Source organism: Plecotus auritus (genome assembly GCF_963455305.1).
Source record: "Plecotus auritus genome assembly, chromosome: 2".
Taxonomy (NCBI): Eukaryota; Metazoa; Chordata; class Mammalia; order Chiroptera; family Vespertilionidae; genus Plecotus; species Plecotus auritus.
The window spans coordinates 27,043,075-27,068,158 of NC_137771.1; the positions used below are offsets into that span (position 1 = coordinate 27,043,075).

General features: G+C 42.3%; 1 protein-coding gene across 1 annotated transcript; it reads right to left on the reverse strand.

Annotated features, from left to right (window-relative positions):
• Positions 1–46: 46 nt before the first annotated feature.
• On the reverse strand, positions 47–22,222 carry PPT1 (palmitoyl-protein thioesterase 1). The gene is made up of 9 exons (XM_080654450.1): positions 21,993–22,222; positions 17,297–17,406; positions 16,941–17,068; positions 16,099–16,169; positions 14,080–14,182; positions 5,278–5,368; positions 4,177–4,275; positions 2,883–2,954; positions 47–1,510 (listed from the first exon to the last, which is right to left on the reverse strand). The coding sequence occupies exons 1-9, from the start codon at positions 22,114–22,116 to the stop codon at positions 1,388–1,390; spliced, it is 921 nt and encodes a 306-aa protein (XP_080510576.1). The 5' UTR covers positions 22,117–22,222; the 3' UTR covers positions 47–1,387.
• Between the last annotated feature and the right edge of the window lie 2,862 nt (positions 22,223–25,084).

Below are 25,084 nucleotides of genomic sequence, written 5' to 3' on the forward strand. Positions count from 1 at the left end.
ATTTATTGTACAGAGTTGTAAGAATATTGAAAACATGACACGAAGGTTAAGAAGCTGCTCTTTATTTTAGACAACCTCATACATTTCACATCCCCCCACTTCTTGCCCTTAAGCCTCATCTTTTAGTTGAAAAATAAGGCTTAAGTGTAGGAAAAATCACAAAGAGTAAACTTCACAGCACTAACAAGATACTTTCCTCATGTGTATCTAATCATTTCCCCAAACTGACATTCTGCACAAGTCTTCCAAAACAGTTTTGATAGGTTTTCACGGGCAGGGAAGTTGGGGTTAACATGTTCAAATTGCTCAAATAGTGTGGGGAATGGTAGAATAAGGTTAGTTTTCTTTAATATAACAGGAATTCTCAAAGTCCTTAATATGGGTTGATCTCCAAGGAGAAAAGGGATGTGCAATATTCCCCAAGCTTTTTGAGGAAACAATCTTTTTTTTCACAGAACACATCGGAAACAAGTTTGGAGTATACTAGAAAATATGATTTCTTATAATGGAAATTAGCCTGATCTCCATGTTTTCCTCCCATTCTCTGTTAATAGCAGTAACAGAGTGACTTAATCCAGACCACTAGTTATATTAAGAGATGACATATTAAGGATGGAATGGAAAGAACCACCTCCTCAGTTTTCATTTCCATTTCTACATTTTTCTTCACCTCCCTTTCTAAGTTAAGCAATACCCACACTTCCTCCCTTAAACAATCCAATTGGGTGTTACTTCCCTCCTTTTATTACAGCAACTAATTTATCACAATCTGAGGAGACCAAAAGAGTGCTACTGAAGCTAGATGGTGGGCTAGTGGAATTTGTCTAATAATTGCTAAAGACACTACAGAAGAAAACATACTCAAAGAGAGGAGGGTAGCCTTAGATTATTTAGCAACATTCAAGCAATACTCTTGCAAGCACTGGTTAAATCCCCACCAGCAAAACTTGAGAAAGCATGTCTGTGAATACCTCATGTCTGTGAATACCTGGCCTTCTCTTGGCTTGAAATGTGGCTAGATTTACGTGAGAAAGGTGTTTGCCCTTAGAATCTATGTCATTGTTTTAGTTTGTTCAGTCTCTTCTGGGCCTGGGCACAGTTCTGGCACTGACTTGCAGCAGACACTTCCTGAGACAGCTTGACTACATCAAATGGTTGTAAAATAATCTCCGTGGTTATTAACTAATTAAACACCATATGCTGATAGGATGAGGCAAAGGATAAGATTTAGATCTTAGATCTTTCCGAGTAGGTCATGTTAGATGATGACTAGAGAAAAGGGTTAGTTGCAAGCTGGATCTGTGCTCCAGTTTGGGCATGAAGGGAAGTCTTCACTAGTTTGGAAGTGCTGGGAGCTCCCTGAGCTCTGGTGCAAATTGCAAAGGTTTCACTCAAGGAAGGGTATGATGTGGGCATAAAACCATTCTTCAGACAGTTGAAGATGGTCCCCTTCTACAGCCAGGAATACTAGTTGTCCTGCATTGTCCATTTCTCTTAGCCCCAAGCGGTCCTGCAGAGAGAAATGCCATAATTAATCAAAAGGCTTACTGAAAAGTTTTGGAATAAAAGTAAAGAAAATGTTAGCTGAGCCCTGGCCAGTTTTGCTCAGTGGATAGCGTGTTGGCCTGCAGACTGAAGGGTCATGGGTTCGATTCCAGTCAAGGGCACATGCCTGGGTTGCAGGCTCGATCCCCAGTAGGGAGGGGGTGTGCAGGAAGCAGCTGAGCAGTTACTCTGTCTCATCATTGATGTTTCTATCTACCCCTCTCCCTTCTCTGAAATAAATAAAAAATGTTAGTTGAGATATATTCTCAAAATGCAATCTTTTCCCTAAGTATCACAATTTAGGTGTATTGTCAAAAATGCTAAAAAGGATACCTCCTGTTTTTTCCCCTAAGCATTAAAATTATATGCAGTTGAGATTATTCTATAGTTTTATATTTTGCTTTCTGAAGTTTTCCAAACCTTTTGGAGGACAAAACTGCCTCAAAACGTCAGTTAAGTGGAACTGAACCAAAGACAGGAGAACATTAGCTCGATAACTTAAAACATCCAACCCCTAGGTAACAAATCTGGGACACTTTCTTATCTTGCAGTTGAAAACATTGCCCATGTGCCACAGAACAAATATGGTGGGAAGATGAGCAGTTATGACAGTATCAGAATGTTCTGTGGTTACCATCAGTTTGAGTTTCACAATAAGGAGGCTCTTAAGTTGTAATTTCGAAAACTTAACAGACCTTAGCTTCCCTCTTACCTCACCCAAGAGGGGCATCAAATGTAAGAGAAAAGCCAAGAGAATTCGAGTAGAAGGCAAGTGGCTCAGACATAGCACTTGTGCATTTTGGGGAGTGTATCTCCAATATAAAATCTTTATAGAGTGTGGAGCTGGAAGTGGTGAAATGCTGCAACCTCTGCTTGAAAAACCATCTACTGCAAAAAAAGAATTCACAACTCTAGTCCCATTACCTCCTGCAGGAGCTCCCCTTGTCAGTGTCTAATTTAAAAACACTTCCACGACTATTAATGTTTTATAGTAACACCTGTCTCCTGTTTTCATTATGCCTAGGGGGCTTGTTGGATTTGATCCAGTCTGCATCTCAGCAAAAGAAGCCAGTTCTAACCTTTATACCAGAGAAAAGGAGCTAGAAAGGATGTATCCCTTGGTCATGCTTGAAAACCATGAGGTACAGGTCCTTCGACCTTCAGGATGTAGATTCTATAGACCAGCACCTAACAGACTAGTGCAACACCGAGACAGGTCAGACACCTCACGACCACTTACTGCTTTGGGGTGTACAGCACAGGGTCTATCACCCAAGAACTTGGCAGCTTCAGGAACCGGGAGCTGAAAAGGACAGTACCTCTCCCCACCCAGTTACCTGTGTGTACAGAGTGGTCTTCTGTAAGGGAATGGTTTCCTTGTCTTGGCCACTTCGGTAAAATCCAAACCACTGCAGGAAAGGAGGAAGAAATACGCAGATCACACACATGGCATATATACTGCCAAACTAACTTAAGACCAGCTGGTACCTAAGCCTAACCAACTAACGATGTCATGAAGGTGTAGTAAGGAGGAAAAATAGAATATGTCTTGAGTCATCTTTTTTTTTAAGGGTAGATCTTGAGAGATGAGTTAATCTTTTCCAAAGAGCTTTCCAATTTCCCAAAATTTCTACTTCCGATAATTATTGAGCAACTACCCTCTGAAAATCCTTGTGCTGAACTACACAAAGATGAATACATATGGTCACTCTTTTTCAAAAATCTCTAGTCTCATGAGGCACAGAACAACTAATTGTTTAGCATACTTTTCTATAAAGGTCACATACAAAATATTTTTGGCTTTAAGAGCCACATGGTTGTAACGACTCAATGCTGTCATTGTAATGCAAAAGCAGCCACAGACAATATTTTTTAAAACTTGAGTATGGCTGTGTTCCAATGGAATTTTATTTATGGACACTAAAATCTGAATTTCATATAATTTTCACTTCATCAAATATTTTTTACTTTTTCAACCACTTAAAAAAACTATTCTTAGTTCATGGGCCATACAAAAGCAGGTGGCAGGCTGGATTTGGCCTGCAGGCCATGGTTTGCTAGTTCCTGGTGGTCTGATGAGATGAGTGCTGTAATACAGGCTGATTCTACTTGAAATAGGATAGCATCCTAAATGGAGAAAGTGATCTGAGTTTGGCCTTGAAAGGTAAATAGGAGCTTGTCAGGTGGAGAAGCCCAGGGAAGGGCATTCTAAGAGACTGAAAAGCTTGAATAAAGGAACGCCAGAGAAAAAGCACAGGCCAAGTTCGGGGCATTTCAAGTAGTACAATGTGATCAGAGAATCTAAAGTGGATAGTGTAGGGAGATTAGGTTGGAGAAACAGATTGAAGCCAGGTCAAGGCAAACCTTAATGTCAACCTTAGGGACTTACAGACTTTGGGCTGGTGGTTCTGAACTGGGGTCACAGGTCTCTGAAAATCTAATCAAAATCATAGTCCCTCTGAGAATTCAACATTACCATTTTTCATACAATTCTGGCTGGTGTCCCATTTATAGACCTCAGGTGAAGAACCCCTGCTCTACACAAAGGTAAGTGGACAGGACTAAGGTTTTTCCCCCAAAGTCATTTACTACTATGGTCTGTCTTCTTGTGGCCTGCCCAAGTAGTCTCACCTCAGAATCCACAGGGTCCACAATGGAATCATTGAGGAATTTCACCATCACAAACTTCTTCAGGGCCATCAGGTTTTTCTTGTAGGACTCATTGACACCCTGGGGGGAAAGGCCAGCAGTATCTCAGAGTCATCATCAGGTTCCAGCAGGGGGATTAAAGCCTTTCAGTGCTCTGGTCTCCCTGACCCTGGACCACCATGTTTCTTTCCTATGATACATGCTGCTTTTTCAGTTTCCTGCCCAGAATATACCTTGTACAGCCTTTTTCTTAACATCCTATCTGATTGGCATGCCCCTAGCAACCAGGGTGCCATCATTAATCAGTCACTGCACTCCACAGATATCCGTCATATAGGTTAAAGACATCTAGCCAGAGAAAGCCAAGGCAAAATAAGAAGCTGCAAGTTCTGAGTGGTTTTGCTATACTACTGTTGTTCCCCCTTGGCTGGTGTGGATCCGTTGGTTGAGCATCGTCCTATGCACTGAAAGGTCACTGGTTTGGTTCCCCGTCAGGGCACAAGCCTAGGTTGCAGGGACTTGGTCCCCAGGGTTGGGGTGGGTACAGGAGGCAACCAATAAATGTTTTTTTCTCTCTCTCTTCCTTCCTCTCTAAAATCAATAAAAAACATATTTAATGTGAAATTTTAAAAAACTTCTAGATAAACACAATATAAATTAAGCCGTCTAGTTTACCGGAATCTCCCAAATCATGCTTGTGTTTGGGACACACAGTCCCCTTTGCAGTATCTCTTCTAACTAAATCTCTTTTCTGTGAAAATTTGACCCAAAAGGGACCCACCAGGAAGACTTCCCTCAGTAAACCAGCAGCTGTGAAGTTCCATGTAAGCCAGCCAGCAGCCCACTGAGCTGACCGTGCTTCAACACTAGGAAAGGGAAAGGACATAAGGGAAGAGAGCCAAATGGATTTCAGCCTCCCTAAAAGGAACTGAATCTCCGAATCACTGGCTCCCTTCCTAGAAACAGAACTTCTGTTTCCTGGGTTGTCTGGGATACTTTGGGTAAACAGTCACTGCTGATCTTTTTATAAATGTCCCAAATAGAAAAATGAATACATAACAGCAGCCTGGCTTGGGTGCTTACTCTTTCCTGATTAATATCTGCCAAGAAGATGCTGTGGTTGCGGTACATATCCTCCTTTATGGGGTCGTGCCAGTATTCTGCTTGCACCAGCCTGCAGGGGAAAAAAGAAATCAAGGTGACCAAGCTGCATGTCAGCATGCCCCTCTGCATAGGTCAGCAGGAGATTTCAAAGGGTCAGAGACCAGAGCCCTCAAGTCCCAGGCCTTGCCCTCTAATAGGGAAGACAAGACTTCCACCTACCAAAGTGCATCACCTAGACACCTGAGGCAAGGATGTGCTATTTAATACAGTAAAGAACATCTTAGCCTGGCCTGTTTGGCTCAGTCAATAGAGCATTGGCCCTCAGACTGAAGGGTCACAGGTTCAATTCCAGTCAAGGGCACGAACCTCAATTATAGGTTTGATCCCCTGCCCTGGTCAGGGCACGTGCAGGAAGCAACCAATCGATGTGTTTTACATCAGTGTTTCTCTGTCTCTCCCCCTCCTTTCCACTCTCTAAAAATCAGTGGAAAAACATCATCAAGATGATTAAAAAAAAACAAAAGTATCCTAAAACTTAGGAAAAGGACCTATCAATATTGTTCCCCTGTACCACTGAGCTTTATCACAATCATGCTTCCAAGTCATGAAAACACATGCTGTCCCCTCCCACAACCCTAAATCTTTCACTCTCCTTTGCTTTCTACTCATCCTGCAGGACTCAGCTCAAATCCCACAACCTCTGCCTCCTCTTCCCCTATTTATCTCCTCTTTATCTATCATGCCGTGCTGATACTGGGATGGAGGTCTAACCTTTCAATCACAAAGAATTTATCATACTATTGAGTGACACTAGTTTTCAGGACTCTGGTATGTCATGCAATTTTTAAGGACAAAAGGCAGGTACTTTGTGGTTATAATATTATTTCAAACACAGATCAGTTCTCTTCACACTTTACTTTGTCTCAGTCTCTCTCCACTTCCCCTTCCATTCCCTCCCAACCCTCCCCTACCAAAACTGACACCTCTACCATAAGTTCTCCCGGCAGCTAGTTCCCACTTAGCACCTGCATCTACACAGCAGTATTCCGGCTGGAGAAAAAGGCTGAGCATGGACCCAATGGGAGATGTCCTCTGGGGAAAGGGAGGAATTAGAACATGAGTGGGACTTTCTATCCCAGTTTAGCAGGAAAGGAAATCAAAATTTCTACCAAAGGAGCCAGCCCCCAACCAGAGTGAAAGAGCTGCCCAGAGGCGGTGATCCTGAAAGTGCCACTCAGCAGAGCAGCGTGGCACTAAAGCCCACTGGACCATCTACATCAGAGACGATGGAAGCTTCTGACGCCCAGGAGACGGGGCTGAGTTTAAAGGAGGCAGCAGTCAGACTGTCAGTGGTCAGAGTGACACATATAATCTATAATAATAAAAGCGTAATATGCTAATTAGACCAGACAGCCGAACAACCTTCCAGAGGTCATTCTGGACATCCTTCTGGACGAAGCTACAGCAGCGGAGGCCTAGGCAGAGGCGGTTAGGGGTGATCAGGCAGCCAGGCAGAATGGTTAGGGTGATCAGGCAGGCAGGCGAGCAGTTAGGAGCGATCAGGCAAGCGGTTAGGAGCCAGTGGTCCCGGACTGTGAGAGGGATGTCCAACTGGCAGTCGAACATCCCCTGAGGGCTCCCAGATTACAAGAGGGTGCAGGCCAGGCTGAGGGACACTCCCCCCCATGCAAGAATTTCATGCACCAGGCCTCTAGTCTGCTTATAAACGTATTTGAAAGCTTTTAAATGTTTACTTTATCCAATTTTTAAAAAGGTGATGAATTCTGAACATTTATAAAATACTGGTATTAGTTGTGGTCTTTTCATTTTGTTTTGGCATTGTTATCGCTTATTGTGTGAGAGTATTGGTCCCGCCTCGCCCCTACAAGACTGTAAGCTCCTCAGCAGTGACCGTCTGGCAGATGCTCAGTAGTAAGGGTTTGCCGAATGAAATAGAATGATGTAAGGATGTTAGAAAGTTATGAGCGAAGTAGGCTTGGCAGTAAAGGAGGGTTAGGGTTTAGAGATGTGACAAGAGTATAGTTAGAAGAACAAAAGAAGACAAAGCTTCAAGAGTAGGTGGTCAAGTGTCAAATGCTGAGAAATGTTGAGCACTGAGCCCACACACTTCTCACACAAATGGACACTCAAGTTCCTTCAGAAAATGTAGGTGAAAGAATACAAAGGCCCTAGATCTTGCCAGTCCTGGTTCTGGTGACTCAGAATGGCAGTGGGGAGGCCTAATGGCTAAGGATAAAAGAAAGAATAAAGGCAGTAATCACAGGTTGGTCAACTTTTTGTGTGAAAGGAAATAGCTAAGAAGGGACACAGGAAGAAAAGGACATTTTGTTTTGTAAGAAGCCTGGTGCACACTATTCAATCCTTACAGGAATTCCATAGAGTAAGTACTATTATTATATTCATGTTTACAAGTGAGCCAAGGGAAGGACGTGAGGATAAGCAGAAGCTGGAAGTGCTGCAGAAGGTGGGGAGGTGAAGGAGAGGGAGGCTCTTCAGGAGGTGGACAGAGAAGAAAAATGGGTTTGTACTATTTACCTCCTTTTGAACACTGAAGGGCCAGATTCGGAGAGCTTAAGTAGCTCTCCCAAAGCCACCCAGACAGCACTAGAAAGGGTAAGATATGAGCCTAAATCTGAGTCTACACTCTCCAGTGCAGCACACGAAGAGGCAGGAAGAACAGCTCCCAAGCCAGAACTTCCCAACCACAGGCCACCCTTGGTGACATAAGCCTCTACCTTCTGAGGCTCTAGCCACTGTAGCTTAGAGATTATAATAGTAACATAGCACTTACTATATACCAGGCCTATTGTAAGCACTTTATATATTAAACTATTCAATTCTTACAAGAATTCCATAGAGTAAGTACTATTATTATACGCATGTTTACAAGTGAGGCAACCATACTCCGAGTGATTAAGTAGCTTGCTCAAGGTCAAAGTGTTAGTATGTAATAGAACCAGAACACAGGAGGGGAAGACTGGGCTTTTCAATACAATGATGTTCTCTGAAAGTTGTATGTTATAATGAGAACTAGAAATGAGTACAATATGGAATCAATAAACTGTGAAGTCATAAAATAAAATGTCATGCAGCAAATGAGACAAATCAGCTTTATGTATATGTAATAATATGTTTAGATCTCAAAAACGTAATACTGAGTCCAAAAATCATTTGTAGAATAAAATGCACAATAAGATAATCCATTACATACAATTTTAAATATACAATATAACACTATTTGTTGACTGATTATGGATATGTATATATATGATACAAACTTTTAATAGGCTTTATCTGATTTGACAGTGGCTGTCACTATGGAGGGAGGACAAAGAATGGGATCTGGGAGAGATTTAAAAAATTCAAATTTATCTGAAATGTTTCTATTCTTAAAAATAGCTGAGGCAAATATGACAAAATACTTATTTTAGGTACACAGAAGCTTGTTGCATTACTCTCTGTTCTTTTTTTTAGCATATTTCTTTTTGTTTTCTTTGGAGAGAGAGGAAGGGAGAGGGAAAGAAGCATCAATATGAGAAAGATCGATCGGTTGCCTCTCGTAGGCACCTTTACCTGGGATAGTACCAAAACCTGGGTATGTGTCCTGACTGGGAATCGAGCCAGCGACCTTTTGGACGACACTCAACCAACTAAGCCACACCAGCCAGGGCTCTCTGTACTTTTATTTATTTATTTTTTTGCTAATCCTCACCCAAGGATATTTTTTCTATTGATTTTATTAGAGTGGAAGGGAAAAGGAGAGACACAGAGAGAGAAACATCAATCTGAGAGAGACACATCAATTGGTTGCCTCCCAGTCTGCAGGCCAATGCTATATCCACTGAGCCAAACCGGCCAGGGCACACTATACTTTTATGAACAATTGAAAAGTATCTGAGGCAGCTTGAGTAGCTGCCTCAGTATTTCCAGGAAAGGGTGTGACAAGTTGAGGGCAAAGATGTGGGCAAAGTGGGACAACTGAAGAAAAGCACTCTTTGAGCCATGGGGGTGGGAGCGTAGGCCCTGCAAAGCAAGGGGCATGCAGGCTGGGAGCCAGGAACCAAGGAGAGGGCCAGCTGGGAGAGCAGAGCTGGCACAGAAGACAAGAGGCCAAGGGTGGGGGATGGCAGGGAGAAAAGGAGGAAGGAGAAATCAGGAAGGGCTGCTAGTATCTCAGAGGGGAACTACAGGGCAGATTTCAGTCAGAAGGTGAGAGCGAGCTGTTACACTCACCATTACTCATTGTCCCCATCATGCCACTTCCTCACCGCCCTAGCCATGTGGCTGGGTTGGAGCGGTTGTCCATACACCAAAAGGTTGTGGATTTGATCCCCAGTCTGGGAGTGTATTGGAGACAACCAATCAATGTTTCTCTTTCACATAGCTGTTTCTCTCTCTCTCTCCCCCTTCCTCATTCTCTAAAATCAATAAACATATCCCCGGGTGAGGGTAAAAAAACAAAACAAAACAAAAACACTTCCTCACTGCTTATTCAGGGTATTAGGATATCAAATTTGCTTTGCTATGGTTAAATTATCTGAACAGTGTAGAAGACATCTTCTGGGGTCTCTGCCTAAATCAAAACCATCCTCTCTCGTGTGGGAACTGCGCCCTTCCTGCCCCCACCTACCAGTTACAGGAGCGGGTATGGTTGGTACCATGTGGTCCCACACTTCTCTGACCACAGCTAATGAGAACAAGTGGGAACCTTATCTGAGCTGGGGCATGGTCCCTTCCCTAAGAATATGAATTGGGGCAGAGAGGTTCCTGCCTCAGACTGAGGTAATCTCCTAAAGGAGCTGTGCCAGGCCACTTTTTACCATGGCAGCAGGGGTTGGTCTGCATGGAGAGAAAAAAGAAGTGAAACAGAGAGAGCAGCAATGACAACAGTTGGAGAGAGACTGCCTTAGCTCTGGATGGCTCCATTTCTCACTTTTTTTTTTTTTTTTAAGAGTGATTTATTGATTTTTTTTTGGAGGGGGGAGAGAAAGAGAGAGAGGAGCATCAATATGAGAGTGCTTCAATCGGTTGCCTCCTGCTTACTCTGCCCCCTTCTGGGGGTCAAGTGCAAACCGAGCATGTGCCCTTGACCAGGAACTGAACCTACAACCTCCTGGTGCACAGGACCACGCCCAACCAACTGAGCCATACCAACCAGGGCGATGGCTCCCATTTCTTGATTCCCATCCCTCTGAGGCCATGGGTACCAAAATATGAATTTCTTTAAAATTTACTTTGGCTTGATTTGGTTTCTTCCTTGCAACCAGGATCCTCCCTAATACAAAAGCCAACCTAGGACAATATTGCAAATAGAAAACTATTTCCTTTTGTCACGTTAAGCTCTCACCATCCCCTTCCCACTGCTCTACTTGGACTACTTGCCTCTTTAAATCTCATACTGGCCATGTGTTAAAATGAGATTTTACAAAGAAACTTTAAAAGTAAAAAGCAAATAACTTTGTAAAAATAGAAAAGTATCCTAAAAGCTAATATGTAAATGAGTTGCTGAGAACTCAGAATGCACTTCCCAGGAAAATTGTGTTATAAATGGTGAGCTATACCCTAGCTAACAGTCTAGTTCATCTACAATGTTATAAAACATATCTCAACTCATTCTCTTTATCACACTCATCTTCCTATTCCCTTGCTTAAAACCTCCCAATTTTCTCTCGTAATGTTTAGAAGACAATCCAAACTTCTTTTGTGACCTACAAGGCCTTGCATAAAATAGCTCCTGCTTCTCTGTCCAAAAGCATCTATCACTAAACTCTAGTCACCCTGGCCGAGAACAGCAAAACCTGTCTCAGGCTCGATGCTTTTGTTCCTCTTATGCTCCTTACTTCTCATCCTTCAGATCCTGCCTTAAACATCTCTTCTTCAAAGACCATTCTTTCTAAAGTAAGGGCCTCTCCATCACTGCATCCTGCTCATTTCCATCATGGCCATAGCATATTCAAGGTCACCTAGTGCATCTGCTCACTTGGAGATCCCCTTGTCCCACTAATATGTTAGTTATGTCATGAGAACAGGGACCCTGATTATCTTGTTCTCCATAGAATAGGGCCCAGCAAACAGCAGTAATTCAGTATTTGATGAAATTATGAACGAAATACTTTACAACTGTAACCAAACATTAGAGAAAACAAAATCACTGCAATAGTTATAAATAAACAGAAAGCTAAAGCTGAACTAAGTATTTTAAACCCAGCACCACTAGTGGTCACAGCCCAAACCTGCCTTAATATGAACTGAGCACTGCACTGCATGTTTTACTGTTAATTTGTTTAAGCTTCACAACTCTGCAGGAAAGTTCTATTACCCTCACACTAGAGATGAGACTCAGACACTCAAGCTCACACAGCTAGACAATGTAGAACTATGGAAGCTCTTTCCTTTTTTTTCTTTTTGCATGTCTGAAGATGTTTTTATTTTCCCTTCACATTTTTTTGTTGTTAATTCTTACCTAATGATATTTTTTTCCATTGCTTTTAAGAGAGAGAGAGAGAATGAGGAAGGGGGTCGGAGGAGGGGGGAGAGGGGGAGAGGGAGGGAGGGGGGGAGGGGGAGAGAGAGAGAGAGAGAGAGAGAGAGAGAGAGAGAAAGAGAGAGAAACATTGGTGTGAGATAGACATACCAATTGGTTGCTCTCAAATCCTTCCTGACTGGGGCCAGGAGCGAACCCTCAACTCAAGTATGTGCCCTTGACTGGAATCAAACCTGGGACCCTTCCGTCTATGGGCCGATGCTCTATCCACTGAGCCAAACTGGCTAGGGCTGTTCTTATTTAAATTAGGAGATGTGAAAGCTCTTCACATAGAAAGAGCTTATTTACTGGTGGCTTAACCACATGGAATCAGGAGTCCTGACTTGTTAGAGGATGCAAACATCAACCTGTAGGTCTTTTCTCTGGGGCCAGTTTTTCCGGAGAGGGGTCCACCAACCTTCTGCTTAGCAGGTTGCCATCATTCTGAGAGCAGAGTGGGAGGAAAGAGGAGTAGGAAGGGCTGGGTTTTCAGTATGGCATCTTTTTTTTTTAATATATTTTTATTGATTTCAGACAGGAAGGGAGAGGCAGAGAGAGATAGAAACATCAATGATGAGAGAAAATCACTGATCGGCTGTCTCCTACATGCCTCCCTACTGGGGATCAAGCCCGCAACCCAGGCTGACACTCTATTCACTGAGCCAAGTCGGCTAGGGCTCAGTATGGCATCTTATCATCATCCTGTGTTTATTACCTGGAAGTCTGGTACTTCTCTAGTTACATTGTTCCAGAAAGTAAATTTTACTTCTCTTGCTAGGGTGGAGGAGGAGCAATCACTTAAACGTGCACTTAAGAGAATTGGGGATTCTGATAATTCCTTGTAGATTTTCAACAAAAAGTCCTGTGCGCTTATCTCTATCATTCAAAGTATCTTATGCATCTTGCCCCAGACGGTTGGTTGGAGTGTTGTCCCATACACCAAAAGGTTGCGGGTTCGATCCCCAGTCGGGGCATAAATGGGAGGCAACTGATAAGATGCTTCTCTCTCTCTCTTCCCTCCTCTCTCTCTCTCAACCACTTTTCACTTTTTTTTCTTCCCACTTTTAATCAGTATTTAGGTGTCATTGTCCCCCTAGTAACTGCTCATTTATAGTCACTAATAATTCTGATTGCCAATGGTTGTGTTTGGTTCACAAAAGAAATATGAAGAAAAGGATGTGCTTTTCTTAGCCATTTGAGTTAGAATGAGAAGAATAAAGAGTAAATTAAGAACAATAAAGTATAAAGAGGCCATATATATATCCATGAGAACAAAGACTATGTAGGACATTAATAACCAAGCTATGGCTAGTCAAACCATGTAAGGGGGTAAAGCTTAGCAGTGGTTTGAGCTGCTTAAGGGAAGATGGAAATATCAAGTATCTTAGTTTCCTTCACTGACCATCAGGTGGCACTGTTGACCCATGATAGCTTTGTAGCTATGCATATAGCCACTGCAAGAAAAGGAAAAGAGCTAGCTTCCGGTTGTTTCTCTGTGAGTCACTCACAAGGCTATACTTTGGAAAATGGCTTCAAGGAAGTGTTGTATTGAAGAGTTGTTATTAGACAAGAATGATCCACTTGGAAAACCCATAGGATAGATATCATAGCCAAACTAATTGATCCCAGTTATCACCTAGAATAATCTAGGTGTACTGAATCTGAATTTCTAGGAATGGAACCCTAGAATCCATTTGTAATTAATTTCCCAGGGGTTCTAATGTATATTTTAATTTAGAAACAACTGAACATTTTCCAAAAGTGACTCTGTATGCTTTAAATACTCAAACACACACACACACACACACACACACACACACACACACACAAAGAGAAAAATAATACTCTAACACACTGAGTATTGGGGACATTGATGTAGGAGACTAACCACATGCTGCTGAGAACATAAAGAACCTGTCCTCCCAATATTAATAGTAATTGCTTGGGCTTGGTACTTTCTAAAGGCTTTTTGTTTGTTTGTTTTAAGATGGATATTTACTCTGTTGTAATTACATTCTTCTTTTATAGAAAAATGTCCTGTTTCTTTTTAAAATTATTATTAAAGCAGTTTTAGGTTTACAAAAACATTGAGCAGATAGTAGAGAGATATTTATAGGGGGGAAAATCACATTTGAATATCACTAGCCACTATGCCTGGAATCACTGTTAGCATGAAAGTCAGCATGATATTTTCATGAAGTGCTGGTTCTATGTCCTTTTCAGCTAACCATACATACCGTTCTTGAACAGCTTTATTGTAAGCCCCAGCATTCAGTGTTTTTCTGATCAAGTCACAGATGTGAGAGCTCTCTCCTGGGCACCGAGGGAGTCCAAAAACACCTAGAGCAGTAGGAGACAAATACCCGTTCCTTCAATAATTACGTATTGAACACCTACTATGTCCAAGGCACCATGAGAAACAAACAAAAAAGGCAGAGCTTGACCCTGATTTCATTCAAATATTCTTCAAGAACATAATGTATTGAGGATTAACACTATCACCAGCTTCCTCTTGGTCCCCCCACACTCTTTTCTGCCTAAGAACCTTTGCACCTGGTTCTCCCTGGAGAATATACAGGCATACATCAGAGATACTACAGGTTCAATTCCAGACCACCACAATAAAGCAAATATTGCAATGAGTCACTCAAATTCTTTGGTTTCCCATTGCATGTAAAAGTTATGTTTACACTATATTGTAGTCTATTAAGTGTGCAACAGCCTTTAGGTCTAAAAATATAATGTACATACCTTAATTAAAAATATACTTTATTGCTAAAAAAATGCTAATAATCACCTGAAACCTCAGCGAGTTGTAATCCTTTTGCTGGCGGAGGGTCTTCCCCAGATATTGATGGAAATGTAGTATTTGCAAAGCTCAATAAAGCAAAGTGCAATAATACAAGGTATACCTGTACTTCTCTTGCTGCTTCAATGGCTGGACTCATTTGCATCTCGCAGGTCCTAGCTTAGAGAAGTCATATCTACCTACCCTAACTCAAGTAGTGTCCACCCCAATTTTCTTCCCCTCTCCCAGTTACACTTTCATCCCCATTATCCTCAATAATGTTTTCGGGGGTACCAGACATAGTTCTGAGCACATATTGACAATAATTCATTTAATCCTCACAACCACCCTGTGGAATAGAAATCATTTCCAGCCCCATATTACCGATATGAAACTTTAAAACAGAGACGTTCAAGGTTAGATAAGTGATTCGGCCAGATGAACACAGCATTTTTGGCTCCAGAGCCTACACCTTTAACCAATACAAGCACAATTCTGTCCCTCAAGTATTAACCCTTTCATTTTTCTCTTTATCGTGGTTATCACTGTCTGTATTTATTTTATTTGTTTCATGTCTATCTCCCCTGCTCCCCCCAGAAATGGAAGTTTCATGAAGGAAGGGACCTTGTCTTGTTTCTAGGTTTTCCATAAATATTTGCTGAATGAATAAAATGATAAAACTGTTTTTACCAATTTGCACCTGAATAATATTTGCACTTTTAGAAAGTATTTCCTACCTATTATTTCACTTCATCCTCTGAAAAACTCCCACAAGAAGAGCAGAGCCTTATTTTAGTTTCCATCACCTGTGAAAGAGACCTAGGATACCAAATTACTTGCCCATCAGTAATAGTTAATTGGGTAAATCCAGTTTCCTGATTATAAGGAGAATCCTTCCACCTCTACACTATCCCACCTAATAGCTATACCCATCAGAACAGAGATAAAGTTCTATTCCAAAGACACATCCTTCCCCAAGAGTCTATAATTCTGTCTACATAGAAAACCTGTTGTTTTCCAAGGATCTAATAGCTACTGTTAATTTTACAGACAAAAATAAAACTTACACATTATTCTTTACCTAAGCCTAAATTCAACAGACATCACCAATGCCAGAAAACAGGAAAGGCTGTTAGACTTTCCTAATTCCTCAACCAGCACCTGCTACGTGGCTGCAAACATCTCACCTCCAGGAAATCATGTCAATTAAATTGGAGAGAAGTAGATGACAACCTAATAATTCATTTGTGTTCCAGGCCTATGGAACCCTAAGTATCTTCCTATTTCTTCAAGGATGCTCATTAGTTAGAAGCTGGGGGGGGGGGGGGGGGGGGGGCGGAAACACACAGAATTTTGCAAGGATGGCTGGCTGACTTCCTGTATAAATAGAGCTGCTAGAACTTTTTTTTTAATCAAATGGTCATGTGGGTTAAAACAGAAAAAAAAAGAGGCACAGAGCCAAAGTTACCTTGATGTTGTCCCCCAATTGAGATCAGATTGATCATGGGAGGTGAGGGACATCTCTGAGCCACTGCCCTCCTGAGGGGGAAAAAAGGATTATCACCTCTGACTGTCAGATGGAAATGTATCACCAACAATCAATTCCTCAGATTAAGACACTTAATTCTCTGTGATTCTCCAAGGCCACAGAGTTTCAGGATTTTCCTCTGATATGACCAAATACAAGTTTTTATTCTTTCATAGAAAATAAGTTAAGCTCCGTAAAGCTTCTGACAAGGGAACATTTTTTAAAATATATTTTATTGATATTTTACAGAGAGGAAGGGAGAGGGATAGAGAGCTAGAAACATCGATGGGAGAGAAACATCGATCAGCTGCCTCCTGCACACCTCCCACTGGGGATGTGCCCGCAACCAATGTACATGCCCTTGACTGGAATCGAACCCGGGACTCCTCAGTCCGCAGGCCGACGCTCTATCCACTGAGACAAACCGGTTTCTGCAACAAGGGAACATTTTAGAATAGTTCCCAGGCGGCTGGCTCTGTCTATGGAGCACGCCCAGGCCTTCCCCCGCCTCCTTCCCCAGGGACATTTTCCTTGCCTCTCTTTCCCCTAAGCCCCAAAGGGCCTACTTTTGCCTCTGTAACTTGTTCCCTGAGTCCATTTCTTCTACAGCTCACTTCTACTTCTGTGACTTTATAAATAAACTTTCTCTATAGTTTGGGGGAGGAGGTAGCATAGCTTCCCTTCCACAGGTGAAGATCCAAAATTAATTAGAGGAGTCAATCTATCTGAATAAGAAAAAAGAAATCAACTCCATGTAATTGGTATAACAGGAAGGAACTTACAGAAATTGGCCTCCCTGAGAGAATCCCATAGCATTGTAGCCTTGCTGCAATTTAGGATCCTTAGCAAGAATCTGACACACTGATGTTACTTGGGAATTGACGTTCAAGAAGAAGCTGTTCTCCACATCCTAAAAGAGGAACCACAGAGAAGTGAAAAGATGGGGCTGAAAATAAACACTGGCGTCTTCTCTAAGAGGTGAACTTGTTTAGTTTAGGTTGGAACCCTCATATAAGCCACTCAAGAGTTAAACTGCCGTTGCTTGATATGCTGCAAAGACATAAGGCAAAGCATCTGAGCAGTACATTCTATGAAACTAGTCAGCAAACTTCCCAGGAACAGCTGTGAAGAGCCTTACCTCTATCAGGGTCTTCCCAATCTCTAGAGATAAGACGTAAATTCCAGGTATTTTCTTCTCAACCATTTTTTTGATAGCACCCATGCTTAAGGGATTACAACAGCTGTCTCCTAGACAACAAGGACAATGATGGGAACTTATGAAACGTAAGAATTTTTTAAAAACTTTTGTGCTTCAAAGGGCATTAACAAGAATGTGAAAATACAACATACAGTTTGGGAGAAAATATTTGCAAAACATATATCTGATAAGGGTTTAATATCCAGAATATACAATATTAACTCTTATAACTCAATAAGAAGATAACCTAATTAAAAATGAAAGGATTTCAACACACATATCTCCAAAGATGATATACAAATGGCCAAAAAGCACATGAAAAGATGGTCAGCATCATTGCTCATTATGGAAATGCAAATCAGAACTACAATGAGATACCACTTCGTACCTTCTAGGATGGCTTTCATAAAATAATTAATTTTTAAAAATGAAAAATAACAAGTATTGGCAGGATATGGAGAAATAGGAACCTTTGTACATTGCTGGTGGAAATGTGATATGATACAGTCACTGTGAAAAGAGTCTGGTAGTTCCTCAAAAAATTAAACATCCAGTTACAGTTATCATATGACCTAGACATTTGACTTCTAGATACAGAGAAATGAAAACATGTGTCCATACAAAAACGTGTACATGAATGTTTATAGCAGCATTATTTATAACTGTCAAAAGGTGAAAATGACCCAAATGTCTACCAATGGATGAATGAATAAACTAATTGTCATACACACACACACACACACACACACACGCTGACACGTGCTACAATGTGGATGAACCTGTAAACATTATTGTAAGTGAAATAAGCCAGATAAAAGGTCACATATTGTACTGTTCCTTTTAAAGGATATATTCAAAATAGGCAAATCCATACAGACAGAAAACAGATTGGACATCTCAAGTGAGTTGTAGGAGAAGGGGAATGAAGAATGATTATTTAATGGGTACCGGCATTTTCTGGGGTATAAAAATGTTTTAAGCCGAAACCGGTTTGGCTCAGTGGATAGAGCGTCGGCCTGTGGACTGAAAGGTCCCGGGTTCGATTCCGGTCAAGGGCATGTACCTTGGTTGCGGGCACATCCCCAGTGGGAGGTGTGCAGGAGGCAGCTTATCGATGTTTCTCTCTCATCGATGTTTCTAGCTCTCTATCCCTCTCCCTTCCTCTCTGTGAAATATCAATAAAATATATTTTAAAAAAAATGTTTTAACTAGAGAGAAGTAGTGGTTGCACAACACTATAATACACTAAATGCCACTGAATTGTCTATTTTATTATGATTAATTGTATGCTACATGAGCTTCTCCTCAATATAAGAGCATTCTTGCTTAGCTCATGTTTATCAAGTAATAAACTTCAAAAGCCCATACAATATAATTGGGACACCAAATTTACAACTGAAAAATAAGCAGAGGTGCATATTCCCCTCCCTTATCATCAGAAACATCGTGGGTTAATGGACTCAAAAACGCTTTGGGCCAGAAGGGGTCAATGGGGGAAAAGGAGGACATAAGTAATACTTTCAAAAATAAAGATTAAAAAAACCACAAAACGCTTTGGAACTGAGTTTCTCTTTAAGACCAAGACTAGGGTAAGACAAGTGAAGCACATAGGACACAAAATTTAGGGAGGCACTCACTCTCAGATTCATGTAAGTGCTGACCCTCAACTTGTAACAAACTAGAGAATGAGTGCTTCCTTAAATCTAACACTCTAGGGCAGTGTGCAGCAAGTATTTTGAAAACATGGGCACTGACCTCTCTTCCCTTAGATTGTCAAATAAAAAAATGACAACAGCCAACACAATAGCCGTCTGGTGTGAATGAATCAAAATCACACCTTTCTTTTCGTCGGATCGGCAACAAATATATTTTTTGCTGTGCCGCCGAATTTTAGTAATTAGTTTGTGTATGCCATGAGATGAAAAGGGTTGAAAATCATTGCTAGGGGCTTCCTTGTTTCACCCAAGGCCCAGTCCTGTTTCTCTTCCTGTTTTAAGGAGCCAGAACTAAGAATGGGAAGCAAAGTGACTGACGGAACACTGAGTGGGAGAAGTGGGATGAGATTATTTCCCATTTTAACTTAATCATCCTATTTTCAACCTGAGAGGAAGCTTAAGAATTACTTTTTAAAGAGGAAAAGGCTAAGGATTAAAGCATCTTAGATTTCTCTCATAGTAACATTCACCGCACTGAACTGCAATTGTTGGTTCTTACCTGCCTCCCTACGGACTGACTGTGCTCTGGAAGGACATGAAGCATCTTGTGTTCTCATTTAACTCCCCTGTAGCAACCCAGGACCTGGCACAAAGCCCTGACAGACTGTCTATATTTGCTGCCTCTAATTCCTCTCTGAACACTTTCCTTCAACCCATTCCAATAAGACTCTCATTCTTTCCAAACTGCTTTTGTCAAGGTCTTTGGTAATGTTCGTGTTGCTAAATCCAGTTACCAATTCTCATCCCTTACCTTGCTTGACCTGTAAACATTCCATTCAGTTTGATTACTCTCCTCCTCTTGAAACATTTTCAGCTGTTCCCCGGACATGGCACTCTCCTGACTTGCTTCCACCTCCCTGGTTGTCCCATCACTGCCTTCTTGCTAGTTCCTTCTCATCTCCTCAACCTCCATATGTTAGGAGTGCCTCAGGGCTCAATCCTCAGACCTCTCCCCTCTTCTGTGTACACTCACTCCCTAGGTCAGTGGTCGGCAAACTGCGGGTCGCGAACCACATGCGGCTCTTTGGCCCCTTGAGTGGGGCTCTTCCACAAAATACCACGCGCGGGCGTAGCATGTACAGTGCGATTGAAACTTCGTGGCCCATGCGCAGAAGTCGGTTTTCGGCTCTCAAAAGAAATTTCAATCATTGTACTGCTGATATTTGGCTCTGTTGACTAATGAGTCTGCCGACCACTGCCCTAGGTTATATAACCTCACCCAGTCTCACAGCATTAAATACCAAATATATGCTGAAGGCTTCCCCAAGTTAAATCTCCAGCCTGTACCTCTCTCCTAAACTGCACACTCCAAATACCTCTACATCTCCTGGATGTCTAACAAGCATCTCAAATTTATTAAGTTCAAAAGCAGACCTCTGATCTTCTCACCACCCCAAGTGTGGTCCCCTACAGGTCCCCACTTTGGGGAAATGCCAACTTCATCCTTCTAGTTGTTCAGGCCAAAACCCATGGAGTCATCCTTGATTCCTTTCTATCTCTTTTCATTCCACATCTCATCTGTTAGCGAATCCCTTTGGTTCCATCTTCAAAATATTCCAAACTTTGACCACTTCTCCATTTTACTATACTGTTTCAAGCCACTGTCATCTCTCTCTCTTTTTTTTAAGTTTTGTTTTGTGGTGTTTGTTTGTTTGTTTGTTAATCCTCACCCAAGGATATTTTCTCATTGATTTGTAGAGAGTGGAAGGGAGGAGGAGAGACAGAGAGATAGAAACATCGATGTGAGAGAGACACATCGATTGTTTGCCTCCCATACGAGCCCAACCAGGGCCGGGGATGGAGCCTACAACCGAGGTACCTGCCCTTGACCGGAATCGTACCCAGGACTCTTCAGTCCGCAGGCCAATGCTCTATCCACTGAGCCAAACTGGCTAGGGCCACTGTGATCTTTTGTTTAAATTATTGTAATGGCGTCCTAACTTGTCTCCCTGCAAATGTCCATGACCTCCTACAATCTATTCTCAACTAGAGTGGTCCTTTTAAAAGTTAAGATCATGTCACTCATCTCAACTCCCCTCTCCAAGGGCTTCCCATCTCATTCCAGCCAAAGTCCCTACATTAGCCTTAGTGGGTCTAACAACACCTGCAGCCCCCCTCGCCCCACCCCTGACCTAAACCCCTATTTTCTTCTCCTTGTTCACTCAGTTCCCACCACACTGACCTGAATGTAGTTTCTAGAACATGCCAGACATACTTCTGCCTCAGGGCCTTTGCATTTGCTATTCCTTGTACCAGATAGCCACGGGTTATCTCCCTCGTGCACTTCAGTCTTTGCTCAAATATCACTTTCTCAGTGAATCCTTTCCTGATCTTGCTCTGTAAAATTGCAAGCCACCATCTTCGGTTTCCATTCCCCTCTCTGTTTTATTTTTTTATTTTCCCATCGCACTCAACACTTATCTGTACAGTCTGTCTCTCCCATTGGAAAGTAAGCTCCAAAAGAGCAAAGAATTTAGTCTGTTGCACTCTCTATTGTGTCCTCCGCATCTATAGATGCTCAATAACTATGTTATTTGGTGCCTAACAACTCTCTGTTCAATGTGTGAAGGAATAAAAGGATGGATGCCTGGGAATAAAAGGATGGATGCCTGGGTCCCTGCAGCCACAGCCCAGCTCTGCTGAACGGGTGCCAGATGCTCCATCCTGTCGCCACTGCTGTGAGGATTAAACAAACTCCACGTAAAGCCCGTATGCAGTGCACAGCCCTCTGTGAGCGCTCCCCAAAGGACAGAGCCTTCCCCTGCTCCCTTCCCAGTGCAGAGTAGCCCCCAAATCCTAACGTCGGGCCAGCCGGCTGCTGAGTGACCACGGTCCTCGCCCTTGCACTTTGCAGACGCGAACCCGCGCTGAAAGAGGGAAAGAGTCGCCAAACCCTTTTGATCCTCCTCTCACTCACTCACCCATCCCATGCCAGATCACCAGCGGCAACGGCCCGGGCGGGTCGAGATGCCCCAGGCGCAGGGCAGCGTAGGACGCCGGCAGGAGAGCGACAGCCCAAAGCCACAACGTGCTGGGCGACGCCATCTTGACTCAATCACATGACCGCGCGCCCCCGGCCGGTCTGGGCGCGAGTCGGGTGGAGCGCTTCCTCCACGCCTCCGCCTCCGCCTGGGCTTCCCCTGGGCGTGTGCCCTGCCTGTTGGTTAGTAGACTGGACACCACGGTGAGTCAGAATAACATTTATTCACCAATTACTTCACATCAAACACTATTCCAAGTGCTTTAAATCTGTTAACTGATTTGTTCTCATAACAACTGTATACACTTCTCCCCATTTTACAGTCAGGACACTGAGGCACGGAGAATTTGGGTAAGGTGCCAAGGTCACAGAGAGAGCAAATTGCAGGTTCTGTTACAGGCAGACCAGAGACAACCCTTCCCCACCCCCAAAAAAGATGCTATTGGACAGCCCCCTGAGGCAGAGGGAGAGGGCTGTCCCCAAGCTCGATTCTTGTCTTCTTGTATAAATTACTTTTTTTAAAAATATATTTTTGTTGATTTCAGAGAGGAAGGAAGAGGGAGAGAGAGATGGAAATATCCATGATGAGAGAGAATCATGGATCGGCTGCCTCCTGCATGCCCCACTGGGGGTGGGACGCACAACCCGGGCATGTAGCCTTGACCAGAACAGAACCTGGGACCTTTCAGTTCGCAGGCCGAGGCTCCATCCACTGAGCCAAACCGGCTAAGGCCGTATAAATTACTTTAAGTGAGAGACCCTGTGTGTTGTGATAAAGCCAATTTATTAAAGCAATTAAAACAAGCAATTTTTTTAAAGAAGCAAGGCAAGCAAATCTATACATCTGATTTGTGAAGCACAGACTGGCTCTCAGCTAATCCGAAGACAGGGTTGGGGTCCAGGTGTTATATCCCCCGCTGAAGTGCTGCTTGCAGTGATTTGTGGCCTTTCCAGAATTCATGAGAAGCACCTGGCAATTTTATCTTTCCAAGCGGAGACTGCTGGTTTTTCTGTTTAGGGAGTAAAAGTGCCCTTTTTTCATTTCTCCTCCCCCCTCCTCCTCCTTTCCTGCACTCTCTTATTAGGGGAGGATTTTAACCATTTGCTCTCAAATGTCCTTGGCTGGGGAAGATAATGGCTTGTTATTTACGAGCTGGCTGCAAATTGCCTACACCAGTGGTCGGCAAACTGCGGCTCGCGAGCCACATGCGGCTCTTTGGCCCCTTGAGTGTGGCTCTTCCACAAAATACCACGTGCGCGCGCAAGTACAGTGCGATTGAAACTTTGTGGCCCATGCGCAGAGGTTGGTTTTTGGCTCTCAAAAGGAATTTCAATCGTACTGTTGATATTTGGCTCTGTTGACTAATGAGTTTGCCGACCACTGGCCTACACTGTTTGGTCTTGTTTTGACTTTCTCCTCTTGGCTTTAATTCTTCTTGCCCTGGAATTTTCCTAGCTTTTCACAGCCCTGTTAACAGTTGCAAAGCCGTCGTTTTAACCACTGCATTGTACTGCCTTTGGAAGAAAAATACTTTGGGAAGGAAGAAAGGAAGGGAGAACGCAACTCTCTATTAGAAAAGGAAGAGGAGGGATAATTTCCAGCCAGGGCCAATCAAGGCAGGGTGTGTGGTACTTACTAAAGATCTAGAAGGGAAAGGTGGAATCTCAACAGGCAAAGATGAAAGGTGGGAGAAGGACTCAATCAGCCAAGGGCACATGCGGGGGTTGCAGGCTCCATGCCCAGTAGGGGCTGTGCAGGAGGCTCCATCCCCAGTAGGGGGTGTGCAGGAGGCAGGTGATCAGTGATTCTTTCTCATCATTGATGTTTCTATCGCTCTCTCCCTCCCTTCCTCTCTGAAATCAATAAAGTAGTATATTTTTAAAAATAAAATAAATAAAGGTTGACTCGTGCATGCACGATACATATAAAGCTGTCGCTGGCACCAATCTAGACAGAGCAGGAATATTCCTACCTGAACCCGTTTTCAGACATAGTCAGTTATATGTTGCTTTCTCTCGAGTTCGAAGAGCATGTGACTTTAAAGTTAAAGTTGTAAATACTTCATCACAAGGGAAATAAGTCAAGCACTCTGAAAGTGTTTTTACTCTTAATGTGGTGAACAGGGAGATATTAGAATAAGTTTAATCAATTTATCAGTCATTGTTTTTATCAATGTTGTTTTTATATCATGTTTTTGTTGTTTTTATATCATACCTTTGTTGTTATAGCATGTATTTCTTCTAATTAATTTCCTTTCAATGTGCACGAATCTATGCACTAGGCCACTGGTATTATATAAATTAACAATGTAAAATAATACGACAAATATAGAGAAGAAGCCAAGACCGGTTTGGCTCAGTGGATAGAGCGTCAGCCTGCGGACTGCAAGGTCCCAGGTTCGATTCCGGTCAAGGGCACGTAACTTGGTTGCGGTCACATCCCCAGTAGGAGGTGTGCAAGAGGCAGCTGATCGATGTTTCTCTCTCATCGATGTTTCTAACTCTCTATCCCTCTTCATTCCTCTCTGTAAAAAATCAATAAAATATATTTAAAAAATATAGAGAGAGAAGAATTTATGGAAGACTGTGAGTATGCTGATGTCCTGATCTTCCATAGCAGGGTCAATTGATTCTAATTTAAAACATGTTTTTTGAAAGAAAAAAAATATGATATCAAAATTGCTTTTTCTAACCTTAAATTGATATTTTAAGAAATAATATATCTTTTAGTGAATAAACATTTACTTGATTCTCAGCTTTTATTGTAGTGTTTTTTAATTCTGTTAAATTCAAATGAGCTTGAATTTAATACTTTATTTATTTATTTATTTATTTATTTATTTGGGGGTGGAGGGTGAGGAGTTTTTAGGTAGTTTTATTTGTGTGGGTAAAGAAGACAGGGGATTCAAATCCAAAGCTCTGTCTTCCCAAAGGGAGGCTTAGCCATTGTTTATATACACTATTCGGTCAATTACATGCTGATTTATTTGCAACTGACTACACTTTGATTGGGTTCCTGTCAAACTCATCCTG

What these genes read in the sequence shown, in the direction of transcription:
- PPT1 (XM_080654450.1), bottom strand. Translation starts at nt 22,116, where the DNA reads ATGGCGTCGCCCAGCACGTTGTGGCTTTGGGCTGTCGCTCTCCTGCCG. An exon ending in TGGACCCTGTGGATTCTGAG is followed by an intron (nt 2,955 to 4,176) that starts GTGAGACTACTT and finishes CCTTTCCTGCAG; the next exon opens with TGGTTTGGATTTTACCGAAG. An exon ending in AGACCACTCTGTACACACAG is followed by an intron (nt 1,511 to 2,882) that starts GTAACTGGGTGG and finishes TTCTCTCTGCAG; the next exon opens with GACCGCTTGGGGCTAAGAGA.